Consider the following 22,371-nt stretch of genomic DNA (forward strand, 5'->3'; position numbering starts at 1 on the left):
TATACATAATTGATACAGCACCTTTTCCCTGCCTACTTGTGTTTGGGACCAATTTTAGTTAGTTTTAAGCATTAACTAAGATCTTCCTTCAATCTCCCCTCTCTTTTTCCCCCCTGAATTTATGCTACTGAATCATTTTGTGTTTTTCTATTTATTTATTTATTTGCCATGTTCTTGTTTATAAAGCTAAAATAAGAATTTAAACTCAGACTTTTCCCCTCTTCATCTGGAATTTCACTTAACTACTGTTTGAGCTATTAAATACTATGGAATAATTGCAAAATATAGAATATTGAGGATAAAAGAATTATGTTTGTCCAAAAATAAAAGGTTTTTTGGAAGGAGAGGAAGAAGCTCTACATATATTATTGTATCTGTAGTTCTTAACAAATTTCAAATGTCAAGGTAAAAATTAAGATGATGTAAGTAGAGCATATGATGGAGATTATACAGAAATGACCTGTACATTCAATTATAGCATGTTAAAATAAACCTTGGTAAAATACTGAAATTCTAACACTGAATACCAGAATCCGTTTACACTTATCAAACTTGTCTGAGGTTGGTAAAAGCTATCATATTTACTATCGGTATCCACAGTGCAGCCACAACCATGCAAGTGAAGCCCTTCCCCTTTTTAATATGTGTTAGGTATAAGGAATAGCATTTTGATTGCATTATTGTGGCCACTATCTTGACTTTTTTGACACAGAACTCACAGCCACCCTTGCTTAATGTTAAATACTATTTTGTTGTTTCTTTACCTTAATTTTTATTAGCCAACTTGAGTACTCAGGTTTATAAAGACATAATATAAATAATAAAAGAATATTATTAATCCTCATTTCTAGTAAAAGATGAATGTGATTCTGATGCAGAAAATGAACAAAATCATGACCCGAATGTTGAAGAATTTCTGCAACAAGAAGATACAGCAGTTATTTACCCTGAAGCACCTGAGGAGGATCAACAGCAAGGTACACCTGAGGCTAGTGGCCAGGATGAAAATGGTAAGCACTGTTTGGCTTTATGTAACTTTTATAATTAGAAGTAAGTCTGTAATTTCTAAACTGGTGTGATTAGAAGCAAGCGCTGAATAAGTTGCATCTAAAGCAGTGTTTTTCAAACCAAGCAATTTTAAAATGTGTGTGCCTCAACCCCCAGAATTCCCAGCCAGCATGCCACACATTTTAAAGTTACCAAGTTTGAAAAACAGTGATCTAAAACTATATAAAACCATCTGTGGGTGCATTGCCTCTCTATAATATCTAACAAGCAACAATTGACACTACAGAAAAGAAGTTTGGGAAAATAAGTGAATATACACAGACACAAATCTAATCTGTCTCTGTCTCTGTCTCTGTCTCTCTCTCTCTGTCTCTGTCTCTGTCTCTCTCTCTGTCTCTCTCTCTCTCTCTCTCTCTCACACACACACACACACACACACACACACACACACACACACGTTTTAAATATATACTGTTTCTATTACAGTGCTCATTCCAGAAAAGCAAAAAAGCAGCTAGCTTTGGGGGGGAAAACATACTTCAACCATGCCTAAAATATTGGAGTCACATAATCCACAGAGGACTTAAAATTTTCCTTAAACAAAACACACTGGTGAAAGAACTGATGAAGAATTCAATTAGTGAAAATTGGATAAAGTAAAATCAGATGGAAATGATCCAGTAAGCATCTGGAAAAGTAAAAGATCTTTTCTGACAAGCAAGAATCAAGTTTGACAGAAGAAGAAATGACAAAATTCTCACCACTTTTATTATAATACTCTATTCCTGCCCATTCCAGTCCCATTTTCTTCTTGTTTAATATTCTTTAGGTTAAATTAAGTATAATATAGAAAAACAATAATCACAACTTTTCAGATTTTTTTCTCTAAGCCCACCATGAATTAGCATTCTCACTTCAGTGCTTAGCTCTTTGCTTGCATTAACTGCTTAACTGATTTGCTCCAATGAAACTGCTTTACACTCCATCAAATAATAAATTGCATATTTGATAGATATTTTAATTTGGGAAATCAGCTTTGCAAATACTATGTCCATCAATGTCAATATTCTGGTGAAAATTAGTCATCTATTTCCCTTGGTTACTTCAAGGAGAGAGGTTATTAGGCATTTCAATATCAAATATTTTGGCTCTTCCCTATAAGATTATAGGCATAGTCCTTATCAAATGCTGTATCTACTATATTTTGGACATTATTTAAATTAATGATTTGCAGTAGTACATTTCACTAAAAATTCAGCACTTATATGGATGTCATAATGAAATAATAATTGTCATAAGGTATTATGAAAGTAATGTTACATAAAAATATTTAAAAGAGCAACACAGATAGTTGGTAATTGGGACTGCAATATTGCTAAGTAATATGATCGCAAAGCAAATCTTGACCACAGTGCTTAGCAACAATAAAGTCCAGCACTCCTCATTGCCATCATTAGAACGAGAAATGTTGTTGTTAAGTCCCAGGCTTAACAACAGGTTGTTAGGTCCCAGGCAGTTTGCAAGCAGGCCAAGAGGTAAGTAGCTATTGTCAGGGGAGGATGCATGGGTGACCCTCAAGGCACTTCACAAGTACATCGGGGCAGGGATAGGGAAGTATGCAAGCAACTTATCACATCACTTGTAACCTTCCCTGGCAGTTCCCACTGACTGACAATTATGTGAGTGGGGCGCAGCAACCATCATAAGTATGAGTCAGTTGCCAGACATCTGGATCACAATCTCATGACCATAGGAGTTGAACTTCAAAGGCCAGTCATAAATGCCACTCATTCAGCGTTGTAACTTCAAACAGTCGCTTTAAAAAGTGGCCATTAAATAAGAACTACCTGTAGTAAATTACCTGAAAGCTACTTATGTATATAAACTTTTCAAAAGAAAAATTTTCTTAGTATTTTTCTTAACCTGGTGTCTTTTCCCACTATTGAATTAAATACTATTATCTGTTCTTGAGTCAGAAGAAAATTATATAGGCATGACATTTGCTTGCCCCACAATGTAACTCTCCTGGCTCCATAGCTATGATTCTGAATCACTATAAAATGGAGCTGTATGTGATTTGGTTCTTTAGTTTTGTTGCCCTCACATTTAAACACCTTATTAGAAAAACATCTGCCAATCCAGGCATTGGAACAGGAACCAAAGTGGATTTGTCACCAGGATCTATCAGGCAAGAGTTTTGCCCCAAGTATATCTTGACAAGTAACATGTTAAGTAAATTTTGACCATTGGTGATCATAGCAATAGCACTTAAACTTATATAACCCTTCATAGTGCTTTACAATCCAGTCTAAGTGGTTTACAGATTCAGCATATTGCCCCCAACAATCTGGATCCTCATTTTACTGACCTTGGAAGGATGGAAGGTTGAGTCAAACTTGAACTGGTGAGAATCAAGCTGCTGGCAGTTGGCAGAATTAGCCTGCAATACTGCTTTCTAAATACTGCGCCACCACAGCTCTTCAATAAGGTGTTCTTGTGGTTTTTTCACAACAGCTTGGAAGTTTGACAGTAGTTCAAATCAATCTGCTCAGCTGTTAGAGAAGAAATACAAAGTAGAGAGTGGTATAGGAAGTTGATCAGGAACAGGTAGTTATTCAGCTGTTATCACTCTTACAGGCATCAACTATCAGTAATCTTGCTATTTGATTTGCAAAAGATTGTTTTATGCTTTTAAACTGAATTAAATGACAGGAGACTTAAATATGTTTATGCAGAATGGATAGATATGTTTTACCACCATTTGGTTCTTTATAAACTGACTAGAGGTGAACTGATGAAAATAAAAAGCCAATTTTGAAATAAAGTGACTTTAATAATGACGAACAAAATCATACTTTGTTATTCTTATTCAGGCACACCAGATGCATTTTCGCAGCTACTCACATGCCCTTACTGTGATAGAGGGTATAAACGCTTTACCTCTCTGAAAGAACACATAAAATATCGCCATGAAAAAAATGAAGATAACTTTAGTTGTTCCTTATGCAGTTACACATTTGCATATAGAACACAACTTGAACGCCATATGACATCACATAAATCAGGAAGAGATCAAGTGAGTAATCTGTGGTCATTCTGTTTAATACTATTAATTGCTTTAGATGGATTTCATTTTGTTTGAATTTGAATCTGACTGCACAGATGTATTTCTTGCAGTATTTTGTTTTATGCACAGGTTTTTCAGTCTTCTTTACACTAACTTTTTTGACGGCCAAGCTTTGTAAAAATTCACAGTTTCTGTAAATCTGTATTTTGTGATTGATCATTTTTATCCAAGAATTTGCTTTATGCAAAAAAAAATCACAGTTGTGTGATTTATCTCAGGTTAATCATTTGCACTAAAGATCTGGAAACATTCCAGGACTTCTTGCAACCAAAACTGTTTGAACAGTTCCCACCAAAATCCCTTTCTGTCACCCATGTTGTTTTATATATCCTCTGCTTACTTCTGTACCTGCTACTGCTACTGCTACTATGGGGCTAAAATAACTATCAACATCTAGTCCAATCTTATCCAAAAGGAAAAGGACCTCCTAACAGTAGAAACAAATAATGGACATATTATGTTGTACTGAGACTAGTGAAGTATCCTTAGTCCTAAAATAATTGTTAACTTAGGAACATCCTTAATATGTGCAACATTACAAAGAATGCTAAATTTTGTAGTGCTCTGGTGCCTTCTACCTCTTTGTCTGCTATGATAATATAAATCCAGCTGTAGAAAATATGGAGAAAATGCTTTCACTGTTCATACAATAGGAGATGAAACAAGGAAGAAAAAATGTTTGAATAATGCAGTGTTTTAGAGTAAGACTCTAAAAATGTATCAGCACATTTGTCAATGCATTTATATTATAAAATTTGACACTAAACCTCAAAACTTCTTTTTTTCAGTGTCCTGCTTTATTTAAATTCACTTCATGCAGATTTTCAGGGAATATATCTCTAGCATAAAACAAGGGAAATATGTATTTTGGCATTTCCCATAATTTTAAATATTACATTTTGTATTATTGATGAAATGTTTTGGAACAATTATTTCATGTTCCAAGTATTGATGAATTTTATTTTTCGGTTAGAAGTTTACATTGTATAAAGCAGAAATGATATGCTCTACTTCATACACTGAAAACTGCAAGATGAAGAATAAAAAACACATTGCAGGTTATAATGGCTTGTAATATTGCTTTTAATTATGAGTATAGAATTTCAAATGACCTATTAAAGAAGTCCGGTGATCTGCATGTATTTCATAATTGTTCCAAACTATTAACTTTTAGAAGGGAACTGTCCACTAACGAGGCTTTGCCCTGAAAGACAGAATATGACTATTTTAATAAACAGTTAAAATGTTGAATAGATATCAGTGTGCACAAATTTATATAATCTGAATAACATTGTATATTGTTTATATAATGATACATTAAGAGCATCTCTAAAATGCAATACATGTGTACATGCCATGGCTTTCTCCATACTGGTGGGGGATAGATATGGAAAGGGCAAGAAAAGAACAAAGTGGCTGATGATTTAATGACTTGTCTCTACTTCTTTGACATATTCAATTGGTTGTGTAGGTTAATTCAGAGTTCAAAGGGAATTGAGTTGTTCTTTGCTATAGAGATCATATAAAATTTATGCTATAGGTGTGCTATTATAACCAATCTCAATAAATATAGTTTCAACATTTCTGTGGAATTGATTTCCTGATCTGGTCCATCTAGAGTCACTGAAACTTACTGAGGGTACAGATCTGAAATAAAGCCAGTGCATGACAGATCTGGTCCAAGGCAATAGTCCAGGCAGATCTCCTGAACTATACTATAACACATGCAGTCATCAAAACTTTCTTTAGAAACCTTTCAGACCACAGGGTGCCTCTTTAAGTTTCGCATAGCCTCTAGTCATTTACTAGCAAAATGGTTTGGCTCTGAACACTACTCACTCTTCCCACCATCCAATTATACTCCAAGATGAAGTCACTTCCAGTAACCATATTTGTATGCATGTATCTCTAACATTGTTTCCTCCTCCTTTACTGTACCCCTCACTACACTTTTATACTTACACTGCCCCATTTAATCCATTGAATCCTATACCCTACTCTTCCTATACTACTTCCTCTTACAGTATTCAAAACTTCCATGTTTCTCCATCTATCTGCCTTTCCTATTCCAACCTCACACAAATTTCCAGCTTCAGTGTTCTTATTCACTCTATCACAGCCTCCCCTTGAGTATCTGTACCCTGCCTTGCTATCCTCAAAATCACAATCGCTGATCCAACACACTTTCTTCATTTCTTTCCCAATTTACCACTAGTTTCCAAAGCCACTGGCCGCTGGCTCCAATGTCCAGATTTGTATAAAAATCATAGCCAGGACTGGAAGAAGTAAATGCCCAGCTTCACATGTAGACTTATTTAAAATATGATCCATAGTTTGAAATCTTCACATGGATTGACCAGTTTCATTCAAGAGGATAACTAATCAGTTAACACGTCATACTAATTTCAACTTCTACAAAATACTAACTAAATTAACTAAATTTATATGCAAAATAAGAGTAACTACCCTAACAAACACTTAGTTATCCATATTATTCCCCTTTATGAACACTTTGTTTTTGAATACTTACATGAATTGAACAGCTTTTATTTATGTAGTACTCCATTACTTTCTTCTGCTTCACAAATAGATTTTTTGAGTATATCCTGCAATTGGAATGTAATTAATTGCCATACACTGGAAAAAAACTGCATCCAATGCATAGACAGAATTTCATGCAGTCCTTCAATCTATATACTATCAGACCATAAAAATGCCTATCTGAGCCCTTGGGATCTTTGAATTTGGAAAAAATGCTAAGTTTATTGATTCAGGTAATAATGAACCATTGAGCTGAAAATCTACTTGATACATGGTTGTTATTTTCTTCAAACACTAAGAATCAAGATGGTTTATGTAATAATTCTTAGAATACAATGAAATTAGTTAAATACAATTCAATATATGTTTAAAGAAATATATTAAAGCGGAAGATAATTACATTTTCACATTATAATAAAAGGTATGTTTAATATCAATATTTATATTCATATGAGTCAGTACGCATATGGGGGCATAATAAATCCAACCTAAAATTGAATATTAATGATATAATTATTTTCAGCCTTACCTGTTAAAATATACTGAGAAATCATTTTAGATATTCTATGGAAGATAAATTAGGAAGGCTTTTGCTCAATAGCTATAATCAATCAACTGTTGCTAATTTTTGAAGAGATGTTTATTAAACTGTACACCCTAGTACACTTTCTAATACGTCATGTTGATCTGTACCCCAAAATGTCTAGAATAGGATAAGAGTTACGTAGAACTTAAGTCAGACAATACAGAAATGACAGACCATGTAAGATTTAGTAATATTACCAACATACATACCTAGTGAATTGAGAGAGCAAGCTAGTAAAAGTAATTTGCACTATAGAATTTTTCATGGTCTGCAAGCTAGGCTGGTAGAGTCGTTCTCACATACATTGTGTTTTTGGGAAATCCTGATTTAATGGAGCAGCTTCTGAATGGAGAAGAACTAAGATCATTCTCTTAAGAAAGTAGTTAATTTCTTCTTCCTTTTTTTAAAAAAAATTGTTCAGTGTTACTGGGATGTACCACAGATTTAAATATTTAATGAGGTAGCGGTCCTGATTCTGGTCCTGGTTAAGGGATTGCCATTTAATCTCCTGGTAAATCAATGGCAGAGAGGAGTTTTCTCAAATGAAGTAGCTGATGGCAGCCTCTTTAGTAAGCTTGCCCTACAAGCTGTGGAGAGGAAGGGGACAGCATATTTTAGGAGGAGAGTTTGGCAACAAGATATCAAGCCACTACAGTAGATTCCCTCTGCAGGTTTGTTTCTGATCTCTATTGCCTGCAAGTCTTTTTTTGCATTCATGACATAAGGGAGAGTTTAGTCTCATCTGTGTAATCTGCTTTATGTAATAGGGTTTTTTTAAATAAAAAAACAACCATGTACTTCTCCCATTTCCTGCAGAAAACAGGGGGACACAAAAATCTACATTCTGTATATTCCAAAAAAGTGCTTTTTAAAAATTACAGTAATTCTAATAGCTATAAAAGTATAGTAAATTCATTTTAATGCTGTTCAGGAATACTGATTGTTAAATTTTGAATTGTATTTTTGAAATAAGATATATGTGCATTTATTTGGAGAATAATTTGTTACTAAATATATTTGTTACTGGACTATCTTCTCTAGAACAGTCCTATGAAGTGGATGCATAAAGGAATTCAAAGCCAACAGTAAGAGTAAGAAGCACATAAATGAAAAAAATCAATTCAAATACTCATGGAACAGATTGACTGACACTATTGTGGTATGGAATACATGATCCATATATGTGCTCATGCCCAAAGAAGACCTAAACTGCACATGCATTAGATGTAAACTATGTGACCTGCTACAGGAAAAGATAAAGAACCTAGAGGCAACTCTAGCCAAACCCCAACGTACAAAAGTAAGCTCTACTCAAACAGAACCAATTAACGAACAAATAACTCCCAGAGGATTTGACCTTACTGATAAACCCTTGGAGGAAAACAATAGAGGTATGTCACACAAAGAAGGAAACACATACTCAAAGAAAGGAAATGCATACTCAAAAGAAAGAAGCAGCATACAACTAACAAACCCCTTCTGCCCAATCCAACCCAACCATAAGCAGCCCTCTAAAACTGAGCAATCAAATTCTCTCCCTAGATGGAAACACGCAGACCCACAATCTTCCCCTTAAAAAAATGCAGACACCTAGCAAGGAAACAACTTCAAATATCCCTAAAAAGTCACCTCAACAAACACCAGAGATAAATAAAAAAGCACCCCAGACTTCAATCCTCCCCCAAAAGAAGGTGAGTGTTGGTAATAGGAGATTCTATCCTCAAAGGAACGGAATCATCCATCTGCAGACTGGACATATAATCCAGGGAGGTATGTTGTCTCCCTGCAGCAAAAATCAAAGATCTGGCTGAGAACCTAACCAAAATAATTAGGCCTACAGATTACTACCCCTTCCTCCTCCTCCACATTGGGACGAATGATGCAACAAAGAAACTGAGTACAATAGTGAGTGACTACAAGCAACTTGGCAATAAAGTTAAGAAGCTAGGAGCACAAGTAGGTTCTTATCAGAGGGGGAAAAGAATTCTAGAAATAAACCACTGGCTAAAGGATTGGTGTTGCCAAGAAAACTTTGGTTTCCTGGATCACAGACTGCATTTCCTTCGCGAAGGACTCTTGGCAAGGGATGGGCTGCACCTCACGAAAACAGGCAAAATTGTACTCAGAAAAAGACTGGCCCAACTCATCAGGAGGGCTTTAAACTAAAATTGAGGGGAAAGGGTGGTCAATCTTCAGAACCTCAAAAACCCCAAACCAATCATAAATCCCAAGAAAACAAATCAAACAATGAGGTGGGCAGAGATGAAAAAAAAAAAAAACATTCAGGAGGTGCAGGAAACATACCCATGCACAGGCACAAAAACCTTAAATGCTTATAAACAAATGCTCAAAGCTTGGGGAACAAACAGGGCAAACTAGAAGCAACAGTACACGAGGGAGGGTATGACGTAGTTGGTATTACAGAAACTTGGTGGGACGAAACCCGTGAATAGAATGGACTTGATGGATGGATACAAATTGTTCAAAAGAAACAGGTCTACAAAAAGGAGGGGGAGTTGTACTATATGTAAGAGAACACTACATATCTACAGAAATCAAAGATAAAATCTCTCCAAAATGCATATGGATCAATATAAAAGGGGGGGGAGTAACATTACCATAGGTGTATATTACAGATCACCCAACCAATCAGAAGAAATAAATGAACTCTTTGCCAACCAGTTAACAAATGTATGTAAGGAACCATACCACAATAATAATAGGAGACTTCAATTATCCAGATATCAACTGGGAGACAAACTCTGCAGCTAGTGGGAGATCAAACAGATTCCTAACCAACCTAGCCGACAACTTTGTCATGCAAAAGGTGGAGGAGGGAACTAGACATAAAGCCATACTGGATTTAATTCTAATTAATAGAGAAGAAGTGATAGAGAAAGTTGAAGTTGCCAGAATCTTGGGCAAAAGTGACCATGTCATACTGGAATTTAATATAACACAAACACTAGCAACAAAAAACAATCAAACCAGTGTCTTGAACTTCAAAAGAGCTGACTTTAACAAACTCAGAGGGAACCTAGGAAAGATCCCATGGATGAAAATCTTAAAGCAGAAAACAAACCACAAAGTGTGGGAAACTCTTAAAAATGTGATCATAAAAGCCCAAAGTTTTACATTTAGGCAGGAAAAATCAAAGGTACAAGTACAAATTGGGCCAGACCTGGCTTAAAAAAAATAAGTGTGAGAGGGACCTTGGAGTCCTAGTGGACGATCACTTAATCATGAGCCAGCAGTGTGCAGCAGCTAATATAATCCTGGGTTGTATAACCACAGGCATAGAATCAAGATCACACGAGGTATTAGTACCGCTTTATAAAACCCTAGTAAGACCACACCTGGAATACTGCACCAATTTTGGTCACCATATCACATAAAAGGTGTTGAGAGTTTGGAAAAAAATCAGAGAACAACAACTAAGATGATCAAAGGCCTGGAGACTAAAACATATGAAGAACGGCTGCAGGACTTGGGTTTAGCTAATCTAAAGAAAAGAAGAAATAGAGGAGACATGATAGCAGTATTAGAGTATTTGAGGGGCTAACACAAAGAAGAGGGGGGTCACATTATTCTCCAAAGCACCAGAGGGTAGGACAAGAAAAAATGGTTGGAAACTGATCAAAGATAGAAGCAACCTGGAATTAAGGAGAAACTTCCTGACTGTGAGGACAACTAACCAGTGGAATACCTTGCCCCCAGAAATCATGGGCGCTCCATTACTGGAGTTTTTTAAGAAGCGGATAGGCAGTCATTTGTCTGAGATGGTATAGGTTCTCCTGCTTAAGCAGGGGTCTGGACTAGAAGACCTCCAAGGGCCCTTCCAGCTCTGCTCTATTCTATTCTATTCTATTCTATTCTATTCTATTCTATTCTATTCTATTCTATTCTATTCTATTCTATTCTATATAATTAAAAATAATGTTTCTATAATATTTATAATGTTTCTTCATTCAGATTCTTTATAGATAACAGTATGCCTTATAGAATTTCCTAAGCCTGTAAAATGGCAAAACCATCTTTGTCTGAAATTCAGATAAAGGATAAAGTGATTTTTGTGGCTTGTTTACCTAATGGGAGTCACCTGGTTTCCTTCTTGTTCTTTATTCACAAGCAATATCTTCAATCATCTAATGATTTTTAACTCTGTTAAAATTCACCGTATCTTATAAATGAGAGGTTTCTCCTCACATACAGACTTCATTATTCCTGTTTAGTCTTCTGATTAACTTTCATATTTTGTCTTACAGAGACATGTGACACAATCTAGTGGTAATCGAAAATTCAAGTGCACTGAATGTGGAAAAGCTTTCAAATATAAACATCACTTAAAGGAACACTTAAGAATCCACAGTGGTAAATATTCTGGTATTTTGTTTGTCAGCGTACATATTTTTAACCTTTGTGTCATAGCTTAAATTTTGTCTATTTTGAGTATGATTTTTCAGTGAATAGTTAAAATAGAATAAAATTGTATAAATAAAATTAAATATAAAGTTAAGTATTCAGATTTACTGAACAATATTGAAGTAGTTTAATCTTATCACTTTATGGGTTAACTTATTGTTGCTTTTACATTTAATAATTGAACTGAATCAAAATATAGTGTCTATGCATGGGCTATTTTATATTTGCACTCTAATTTTCTTCTAGAAAAGTTATATTAATTCACAGAAATTTCATATATACCAGTTGTTTACCTTCTTGTCCAAATGATTAGTATTAATCCATGTATATGTATTTGCATAATGTAAAATGCTTTGACATAGTTTTCCTTTCAGCGATTTCCTTGCCTCCAGCACAGAATGAGAACTATGCCTACAGTGTATCATTCATTTGTCTTATTACCATGTAAAATGTTTTGAGGCGTGTATACCATATTACATTGCCGGTTCAGTTGAACTATTTATATTCAAAAGGCCAGAGAATAAATTGGTGTTTTTGAAGGTATTTTATGCAATGTACATGTTGCATAAATGCAAGAAATAGAGATCCTTTGCAGAAAAATTGGGAATGCTTTCATTATCAGTAGAAAGAAGGCGAGCTGTGAATGTGTAAATACCATTCCTTTTAGAGGGTAAGAGTTGGGTTGTGTCGATTATAAATTTTGAATAACATATCAATCAACCTATATTAATTCTATATCTGGAAATCTGAAGCTGTTGCTATATAGGTATCGGGGGATAGGGGCTTCCTTCCTCGTCTGGAATGCATTTTTTTATTCATAGAACTATTTCAGTATTGATTTTGTAAATCCATCCCATAACTTTTAAGTATAAGTAACATTTCTACATTATAATGTTTCTTTTTTATATATGTATATATCCAGGAGAGAAGCCATATGAGTGCCCAAACTGCAAGAAACGTTTTTCCCATTCTGGTTCCTACAGCTCCCACATAAGCAGTAAGAAATGTATTGGGATGGTGCCTGTGAATGGCCGAGCACGATCAGGGATCAAGACATCTCAGTGCTCTTCTCCTTCTCTTTCTGCATCTCCGGGTAGCCCAACAAGACCACAAGTACGACAAAAGATAGAAAATAAGCCGTTACAAGAACAACTCCCTGTAAACCAAATTAAAACCGAACCTGTGGATTATGAATTCAAACCTATAGTAGTTGCATCAGGAATCAACCCTTTGCAAAATGGGGTATTTAGTGGTGGTAGCCCATTACAGGCAACCAGTTCTACTCAGGGCGTGGTGCAAGCTGTTGTTTTGCCAACTGTTGGTCTGGTATCTCCAATAAGCATCAACTTAAGTGACATTCAAAATGTACTTAAAGTTGCGGTTGATGGTAATGTGATAAGGCAAGTATTGGAGAATAGTCATGCCAACCTTACATCCAAAGAACAAGAAACAATCAACACTGCACCCCTACAACAAGCTGGACATTCCCTTATTTCAGCTATCAGTCTTCCTTTGGTTGATCAAGATGGGACAACCAAAATTATCATTAATTACAGTTTGGAGCAACCTACCCCTCTTCAGGTTATGCCACAGAATCTGAAAAAAGAAAACTCTGCCCCAAGTAACAACTGCAAAACTGAGAAGCTACCAGAAGATCTCAGAGTGAAGTCTGAAAAAGAAAAAAGTTTTGAAAGAGAAACCAATGATAGCACTTGCCTTTTTCATGATGACTGTCCAGAAGAAGCTAAAGCACTTCAAGAATCAAAGCACCATGATAACAAAAATTCCACTCAGCCACCTCAGCTCAGTGGTGCAGAAGTTGAGAAGTCTGAACCATCTGCTTTATCAGAAGCAGGGGAGGTTAACCCATCTCCTGGTCAACCTCCTTTAAAAAACCTTTTATCCCTCCTTAAAGCCTACTATGCATTAAATGCACAACCAAGCTCAGATGAGCTCTCCAAAATTGCTGATTCAGTCAATTTGCCATTGGATGTTGTTAAAAAGTGGTTTGAAAAAATGCAAGCTGGCCAGATTTCTCTACCGTCATCTGGACAGTCTTCCCCTGAACCTGATAAATTAAAAACCTCTAATGAGGACCGCATTGGACCTACAGCTGAAAATGAACCCCAGGACAGCCAGTCTAATGCTGTAAGTCCTCTTAAAACCAATAAACCACAGAATATATCAGCAGGATCAGCTCACACTGGCTCGCAGCATAACACACCATCCCCATCACCCCTTAACCTCTCTTCATCTAGAAATGCACAGGGTTTCTTGTACCTTAACGAGAGTGTCCAGGAAGAGCCACAAATAGAACCTCTTGACCTTTCATTACCAAAGCAACATGGAGAATCATTGGAACGATCTACTAGTGTTTACCAGAACAGTGCATATTCTGTTCAGGAAGAACCTTTGAACTTAACTTGTGCAAAAAAAGAACCAGAAAAGGATAGCAGTATTACAGACTCAGAACCAGTTGTAAATGTAATCCCACCAAGTGCCAATCCCATTAATATTACTATTCCTACAGTTACTGCCCAGCTACCTACAATTGTTGCCATTGCTGACCAGAACAGTGTTCCATGCCTAAGAGCTCTTGCTGCCAATAAGCAAACCATTCTTATCCCACAGGTAGCTTATACTTATTCAACCACAGTTAATCCTACAGTTCAAGAAACACCAAAACAGATGCAGGCCAATGGAAATCAGGTACCTAAATTTATATCCATTTACATCTTGACCATTTCAATTTATTAGCAATGTTATCAAAAAAATACCAGACATGATGTGGAAAATGTAATCTTAGTTTTGCTATTATATGCTACTTTGAGTAATCACATGTGGCTGATAAAGTTTAAAACATTTTGACTTCCTGCGTAAATACGTCATACTGAACACTCTATAAATAAGGGTCTTTCATATCGCTTCCTGGATGTTCATTAATTATATCACATAACCTACAACCAAGAGTGGACAGCTCAAATCAAAACTTCAAGAGTGATGATGCCGTTGTTTCAGCCTTCTCTATGAACCTGTCTAAATGGATGTTTAATAGTATAACACACATGTCTAACATGCATTTTTACATAGTAATATATTTCTGAAAAGATATAAATATAATTCTGAAGATGCATGCTATTATTTTTGAATTTATGAAAGTGATGGATCAGTAAATACTATGTCAAATATTTTTGAAGATGGATATTTATTTAATAATAATAATAATAATAATAATAATAATAATAATAATAATAATTTGGAAGGGACCTTGGAGGTCATCTAGTCCAACCCCCTGCTAAGGCAGGAAACCCTATACCATTTCAGACAAATGGCTGTCCAGTCTCTTCTTAAAAACCTCCAGTGTTGGAGCATTCACCACTTCTGGAGGCAGGTTGTTCCACTGATTAATTGTTCTAACTGTCAAGAAATTTCTCCTTAGTTCTAGGTTGCTTCTCTCCTTGACTAGTTTCCATCCATTGCTTCTTGTCCTGCTCTCAGGTGCTCTGGAGAACAGCCTGGCTCCCTCTTCTTTGTGGCAGCCCCTGAGATATTGGAACACTGCTATCATGTCACCCCTCACCCTTCTCTTCATTAAACTACACATACCCAATTCCAGCAACCGTTCCCTATATGTTTTAGCCTCCAGTCCCCCAGTCATCTTTGTTGCTCTTCTCTGTACTCTTTCTAGAGTCTTGACATCTTTTTTACATCGTGGTGACCAAAACTGGATGCAGTATTCCAGGTGTGGCCTTACCAAGGCATTGTAAAGTGGTATTAGTACTTCACGTGATCTTGATTCTATCCCTCTGTTAATGCAGCCTAGCACTGTGTTGGCTTTTTTGGCAGCTGCAGCACACTGCTGGCTCATATTTAAGTGATTGTCCACTAGGACTCCAAGATCCCTCTCACAGTTACTACTATCGAGCAAGGTACCACCTATACTATACCTGTGCATTTGATTTGTCCTGCCTAAATGCAGAACCTTACTTTTTTCACAATTGAATTTCATTTTGTTAAAGTATTGCCTATTTGGGCTATTGGAACAAATGATTGAAAAATGTTTCCATTTGAATAGTTGCAATGTATTACCACCTTTTTGCTACTGCAGTAATCCTTTAGTTGCTATTTTTGTCTACCTAGAGTTCTCTTCTTCATCTCCCCCTTTGTTGTTCTCTGCTTCATATATTTCCCTTTAATAGTTTTCAGCATGCCTCATGATTGAACATTAAAAAATATTCATGAAGTTTTCACAGTAGGCATAGCATTCTGATTTTATCCATAATATTGTCTTCTTGTCTTACCAATCAGATAAAAAATGTCAATAAGGCTGAATTATAGGGACCAGCAAATGTAATTGTGTTAAATGGGATGTGGCAAGATGATTGGTAAGATGTGTCATAGACATCCCAATATGGAGTAAGTTGATGAAGTCTCAATTAATTATTATTATTATTATTAATTTAATTTGTATACCGCCCTTCTCCCGAAGGACTCAGGGCGGTGAATATGCCTCCCCTTCTCCTTTTAGACTGATTTACAGGTACAGTTAAGCTGCCACTTATATGAAATCTCTATAGCCTGGTGAGAAGTCTGTGGCCTTTCAAATGCTGAGAACTAAATTGATTTGCTACCTCAGGATGATGGAAATGTGGGTCCACCTGTTTCTCCAATCTGTTCTGCTGAGTAAAATCAAAGCAGACATAGTCTATACCAGGGGTCTCCAACCCCTGGTCCCTGGACCAGTACCGGGCCACAGCATGCCAGCAACCGGGCTGCATAAACAAGCAAAGCCCCATCCACAGGCAACACACAAAACCACGCACCCTCTGGTCCACAGAAAAACCTCTCTCCACAAAACCGGTCCCTGATGCCCAAAAGGTTGGGGACCTCTGGTCTATACAGAAGCCATCCAGAATACTCTTGTCTTGCTAAAAGGCAAAAAGACAGATGTCTGCTCCTATATAATTGTTTGATGTGGACTGATATTGTTAGTAATCTTACAAACTCATAGCTTTTTCTTTATACATGGACCTGTTGTCACTTGTTCTTCATGTATATGTGTGAAAGCTATTCCTAATGACTATATTTCATTTTCCTCATTGTGGGATTCTTAATATCATAAAAAATTACTGAGATTTTCCACCCATCCAGACATAGTGCTACTATAATTATGTAATTGATGCAAATCTAAATGTAAATTTAATTGCTAAGGAAAATTCACTTGCTCTGGTCACATTACTTAAAAAACTGTTACAAAGTTTTTTTAAGCTTGTTGGTATTGTTGGAACAGAGCAGGCAATCAAAATTAATTCTGGAAAAATGATTGCAAAGTACCATGGTAGCTAAACAAACCATGTGATAGGAGATATTTGCAAAGATATTTGATTAGATAAAATTCTCTAAACCAGCGGCCCCCATCCTTTTGGGCCCAAGGGACTGGTTCCATGGAGAAAGGTTTTCCATGGATTGGAGGGGGCATATTTTTGTATGCTGCCTGCATCCGGCGGATGGGCCTTTGCTTGTTTGTGCAGCCCAGTTGCTGGTCCACTGACTGGGGTTGGGGACCCCTGCTCTAAACCATCTCATTTAGATGAAGTTCTGTTGTGCAGCACCACTAGCATTGCTCTTGTTCTGGTATGTATTGTCGGACACAAATTTGAATATAATTGCACACATTGGTGGGAAAAAATATTACCATTTATCACCATGGTATTTATGAATAGTCATTTAATAGGGAATTACTAAATGAGGACTGCCTGTCATAGTAATGATCGTTAGGGTATAAATATTATTGTTTACAAGACATAAATGAAACTCCCTTTGGCATTTTTCAATCTACATATTTTTTTCTTACAGAAACCTTTATTTTACACTAGACTTACCAACAGTTTTTCTATTAGTGTTAAACATAAATATCTCTTATTCTGAGATGCATATATTCATGCCATTTCAGCTATTAACAGAGCAGTATTTCTGGATATGTCATAGTTGAGATTAAATGAGATACCAAAGTACAGTAAACATTGATTTTGTTTTTTATTGCATAGCCTATTAGCAACATTATATTTTAACAGATTAAGAATTCTGTCCCTTGATTTTTTTAGGATGAAAGACATGACACTAGCTCAGAAGGAATATCAAATGTAGAGGATCAAAATGATTCTGATTCTACACCACCGAAGAAGAAGATGAGAAAAACAGAAAATGGAATGTATGCATGTGATTTGTGTGACAAAATATTCCAGAAGAGTAGCTCACTTTTAAGGCATAAATATGAACATACAGGTATGTGAACACAAAACGAAGTCACCAAATCTTTAATTCGAGACTTTGCCAGATACATATTTGTATTGATCATAGATTCAGAGGATTGTAAGGACATTTTCCTTGCTAGTCTGAAACATTTTTGAAAAAATGGAACAATTTGTAACTAATTCATTAATTTAAGTTATACTTTAGAGACAGAATATTGCAAATACTTTCTCTATTAAGGAGGGTAAAGCAGAGGAAGTAACTGTTGAGCTGTTTTAGATAATTGAGATGTGATTGGGACATCCACATTTTTGGCTCACATGTTGGACCCCTTCACATCTAGAGCAAGGAAAGGATTAGAAAAAATGAGCCAAAAATTATAGAAAGAAACAACATAAAGTGAAAAAGTAAGTTCTCATTCACATGGACTTCCTTTTGTAAAAGATGGATCATGGCACAAATCTAATTCATGTTTGAATCCTGCACAGGAATAAAAGCTGTAGTATAATTTCCAGTTTCGTATTAGCTATTAGCATAGCTTTATCATCAATTTCCAATAATTAGTTTAATTATTTATTTCATTAATTTTTTATGTTGCCCGTCACCCCTATAAGACAAATTTGTGCAGCTTATAGATTAATAAAAAGACAAATAGAAAAATAATTAAAATATTTAAACCATGCACATTAAAATTTTAGAACTATATAAAAACCAGATTGAGATGGACAGCATGGGGATGAAGTTTATGCTAATATTAATTATAAGAGGTTATTTGTCAGCTATTCATATTTTTAAAAGACATGGAATCCTTAACTTATTAAGTCTGTGGTCAGAAAACAGAGTCAATAACTTGCTAACAGTTGTTTGATTTTATGAACTAATATTTTCCATCATTATTATTGTCCCCATCTCACTACTAAGATAAAATGACATTAATTTTCCACTTAAAAACCCATACTTTTTCCTTAGGAATTATGTATCTGTTTATATAACTTACGCACCCTCGCAGATCCTTATTTAGAACTTTTGGAAAACTTAACAGTCTGCTAATCTCAGTGTGATACCTATGATAGAATTACAAAGCACCAAATCCTATTTACATTCTATAAGAACAAATCTACCAATTCTCACTCTGTCCTGATATTTGTGATGAGAAGTCAAGAAGGGGCCTCTCGTAACAGTTGTTGAGAATAGTACCCCACTTTTGACTTCTGATGAATTAATTTGTCTTTGAGATTCCCTTTAAAAATTCAGCTGTATAGGTGCAATGAGCAAGTTCCCATTCAAGCAAAATATACTCCAAGGAGCTTGGAAATAATCTTTATTTTTATTTTTCAGGTAAAAGACCTCATGAGTGTGGAATCTGCAAAAAGGCATTTAAACATAAGCATCATTTAATTGAACACATGCGACTGCACTCTGGAGAGAAGCCCTATCAATGTGACAAATGTGGCAAACGCTTTTCTCACTCGGGGTCTTACTCTCAGCACATGAATCATCGCTACTCCTATTGTAAAAGGGAAGCTGAGGAACGTGACAGCACAGAACTAGAAGGATCTGCACAGGAGCACCTGGAGAATGAGCATGCAAGGCCCGGAGCTTCTCCCTCACAGCTTGACTTTGATGAGAGAGAAAGCTTCACAAGAGAGGAAGAAGATAGTGAAAAAGAGGAAGAAGAGGAAGACAAAGAGATGGAGGAAAAAGAAAAAGAACGTGGAAAATTACAAGAGGAGGAAGAGGAAGAAGAGGAGGAGGAAGAGGAGGAGGAGGAGGAAGAAGAGGAAATAACTGAAGAAAGCATGAAGGACGAAGAAGCCGTAAATGAAGGAAACAGTATTAAACCAGAAATTATATTAAAAGAGGAGCTAATGCCAGAGGTAGCAACAAATAAAGTTTAACTGATGCAGAGATTTTTACACAGAGAAAGAATCTCAATTAGTAATGAAAGTTGTTCTATACTCTACATGCTTTTTATGGAAGCACAGTAGTCTGTGCACTGTGATTCCTGTTCACTACTGTGTAACAAAAATTTAAAAAAAACAGAAAATATAAAAAATATATATATCCAGGTGTGCCTGAATCTCAAATCTAGTAATTTTTCACAGTTTTCAAATTTAAGAACAAGTTTGTGACCCGAAACAGATTGGAAGAAAATGACGACTCTGGAAGCAAATAGGTTAACATGTTACAGGAAACATTTGGTATGTGTTGGACATCAATTTGTTACCATCAGTATTTTTTTGTTTAATATTTTGATTGTACAATTGGGAGAGATGTATGTTCTTTTTTATTATTTTATTTTATCAGTGAAACAATTCTGCTAATTCCGCTTCAGTATTTTATTATATGTTTAAAATGTGAGAATTTCTGCACTACAGACTTCCCTTAAGCAGAAAGATATGACACAGTTCCAAACAGTGTTTGACTACCTTTGTAAATTCAGCTTAGAAGGTAGCAGTTTATAACATTTAGATGTTGTTAGTAGAACATGTTCTCATTTAAAGTGTATTGTTAGCCTTAAGGGAGCAGCTGATAGAAGGACTGAAGTTTACTCATGTGATTGAAAGTATAGTTTGAAAAGAAAGATTGTGGTGGGTTTCTGATTACAGGGACTAACAGTGTTAATACTGGTGAGGACAGCCAAGTTGTCAAAATCAGTGTTTGTAATTGTGTCTGGAGTGTGTAGTAAAAAATATGAAGGATATAACATGAAGCTTTGAATCTCTTTTGGCCTTATGCAAGACCCTGTGTGCTGTAAGTGCCATTTCTCAGTATTTTTAAAGGCTTTGACTAGCCTTTCTCCAATGTGTGGCCTATAATAACTAGCATTTGTTGATTTGTATTAAATTTCAGTAAACTAAATCATGAGACAAAAAAAAAACCCCAGCCATCAGAGAAGTAAAAGCACTGGTACATTTCATAAAGTAATTCTTCACTCTTAGCTGTTGCTTTTTCATTACTTATTTGGAGAATTTCTCTACAATAATTATGAAGGGAAATTTCTAATCTATTATATTGGCTCACTTTATTTCAGACAAATACATAATATATTATTGGGCTCATATGTTTCCAAATGTTAGTTATTCTGGACCTCATTTATTGACAATGTTAGCTGATTTAACCTATCAGTATTATTTTCTTTCTTTTAGATTTAGATCTGTGCAACATTTTGTACTGTATGTTTTCAAACCTGGCAGTATTAATACCCTTCTTACTGACATATGTACCTTTTAGGTTTAGAAAACTTTTATATTTATGTGTCTTATTTTTATATTTCTTTATTTATTACACAGTAGTGTATAATACAGTAGTTTGTATTAATACAATAATATATTTTAGTATGAAAATTTGGAAAGTTGATAAGATTTAAAGTAGAGAGGCAATTGGTTCTCTTGCATTGAGATTTGATTTAACAGTGTTATGTTAACATTTATACTTGCCTTGGACTGTAGAAGAGAAGAATTAAAATGGGAATGTATCAATTTACAATTGCAATCAATTCATTTCATCTTTTCCCAGTTTTTAGTATAAAGCTCTTAAATTTTTGAAATTCACTGTATGACTAAATAGCATGATGCTCTGCAGTTTTATTAACCTTACCATAAAACACTCATTTTGTTAAGGAAACCGAGCTAGAATAATCTTCTAGACAGTGTGGGAACAATGTTTAACATTTCTGTGCCAATTTGTTCCTGTATTCATATATGTGAGTTACAAATCTGAAGCTTCATTTTTTTTAAGTTCCTTGTTATATCATGGTCATTTTCTAGTTTTTTACCAGACTCCCCATCTCACAATAAAAAAAGCATCAATAAGCCTGATTTACTGTCATTATTGTGGTAATGAAATTTATCCTTTGATATATTTCTATGGGATGTCACTGAGGTTTTATTCAAACAACAATCACCGAATTCCTTTCCCCCTTACTGCTCCCAAAGTACTCCCTGCCTTACCTAGCAGCTACTATGGGTAGGGAGAAGGTTTTCTTCTAAGAAAAAAGCATGAAGTTTTCCTCATAATGAGAACATTTTCACTGAATTCCACAGAAGTGAGCCAAGTGGACAATCATCCAAGCTTGTTTATACCAGAGGAAATATGTTTGTGTGTGTGCATTTGCTATAAATCAAAAAGTCTGGTAGTGTTTTATCTAATTTACAAATTGTATTAAAAGGCATAAACCTTTTTGCACTACAGCTTATGCCTCTTAAAACATTTTATTAGTTAGAGAATTTGCTACTAGTCATCCTGATTTTTGCCACCCTAGAATAACAAAGCTGTCCCTATAAAGCGTGCAGCTATGGATTGCTCATATTTGAAATAGTAAAAGCAGATCCACAGATGCTGCAGAGATTGTACTTACATTGCCAGGAATTCTGCAACCTCCAAAAATGTATACTATGAGGTCCCTGATGCTCTCTGAATTTGGATATTTTCT

The 22,371-nt window shown here is 35.5% G+C and overlaps 1 protein-coding gene across 2 annotated transcripts in view; it reads left to right on the forward strand.

Annotated features, from left to right (window-relative positions):
* ZEB1 (zinc finger E-box binding homeobox 1) overlaps positions 1-21,745 on the forward strand; it is a gene marked incomplete at its 5' end in the record, with an annotated part of 96,756 nt that extends 75,011 nt beyond the window's left edge. For both annotated transcript variants that reach the window (XM_081344451.1, XM_081344452.1), the window contains 6 exons: positions 852-1,010; positions 3,882-4,084; positions 11,528-11,633; positions 12,607-14,393; positions 17,789-17,969; positions 19,275-21,745. In XM_081344451.1, the coding sequence (XP_081200577.1) occupies positions 852-1,010; positions 3,882-4,084; positions 11,528-11,633; positions 12,607-14,393; positions 17,789-17,969; positions 19,275-19,834 (2,996 nt within the window). In that variant the 3' untranslated portion in view covers positions 19,835-21,745. The remainder of the gene's footprint in view (positions 1-851; positions 1,011-3,881; positions 4,085-11,527; positions 11,634-12,606; positions 14,394-17,788; positions 17,970-19,274) is intronic.
* Positions 21,746-22,371: the final 626 nt, after the last annotated feature.

The sequence above is a fragment of the Vipera berus genome (genome assembly GCF_964194415.1).
Source record: "Vipera berus genome assembly, chromosome: Z".
Classification (NCBI taxonomy): domain Eukaryota; kingdom Metazoa; phylum Chordata; class Lepidosauria; order Squamata; family Viperidae; genus Vipera; species Vipera berus.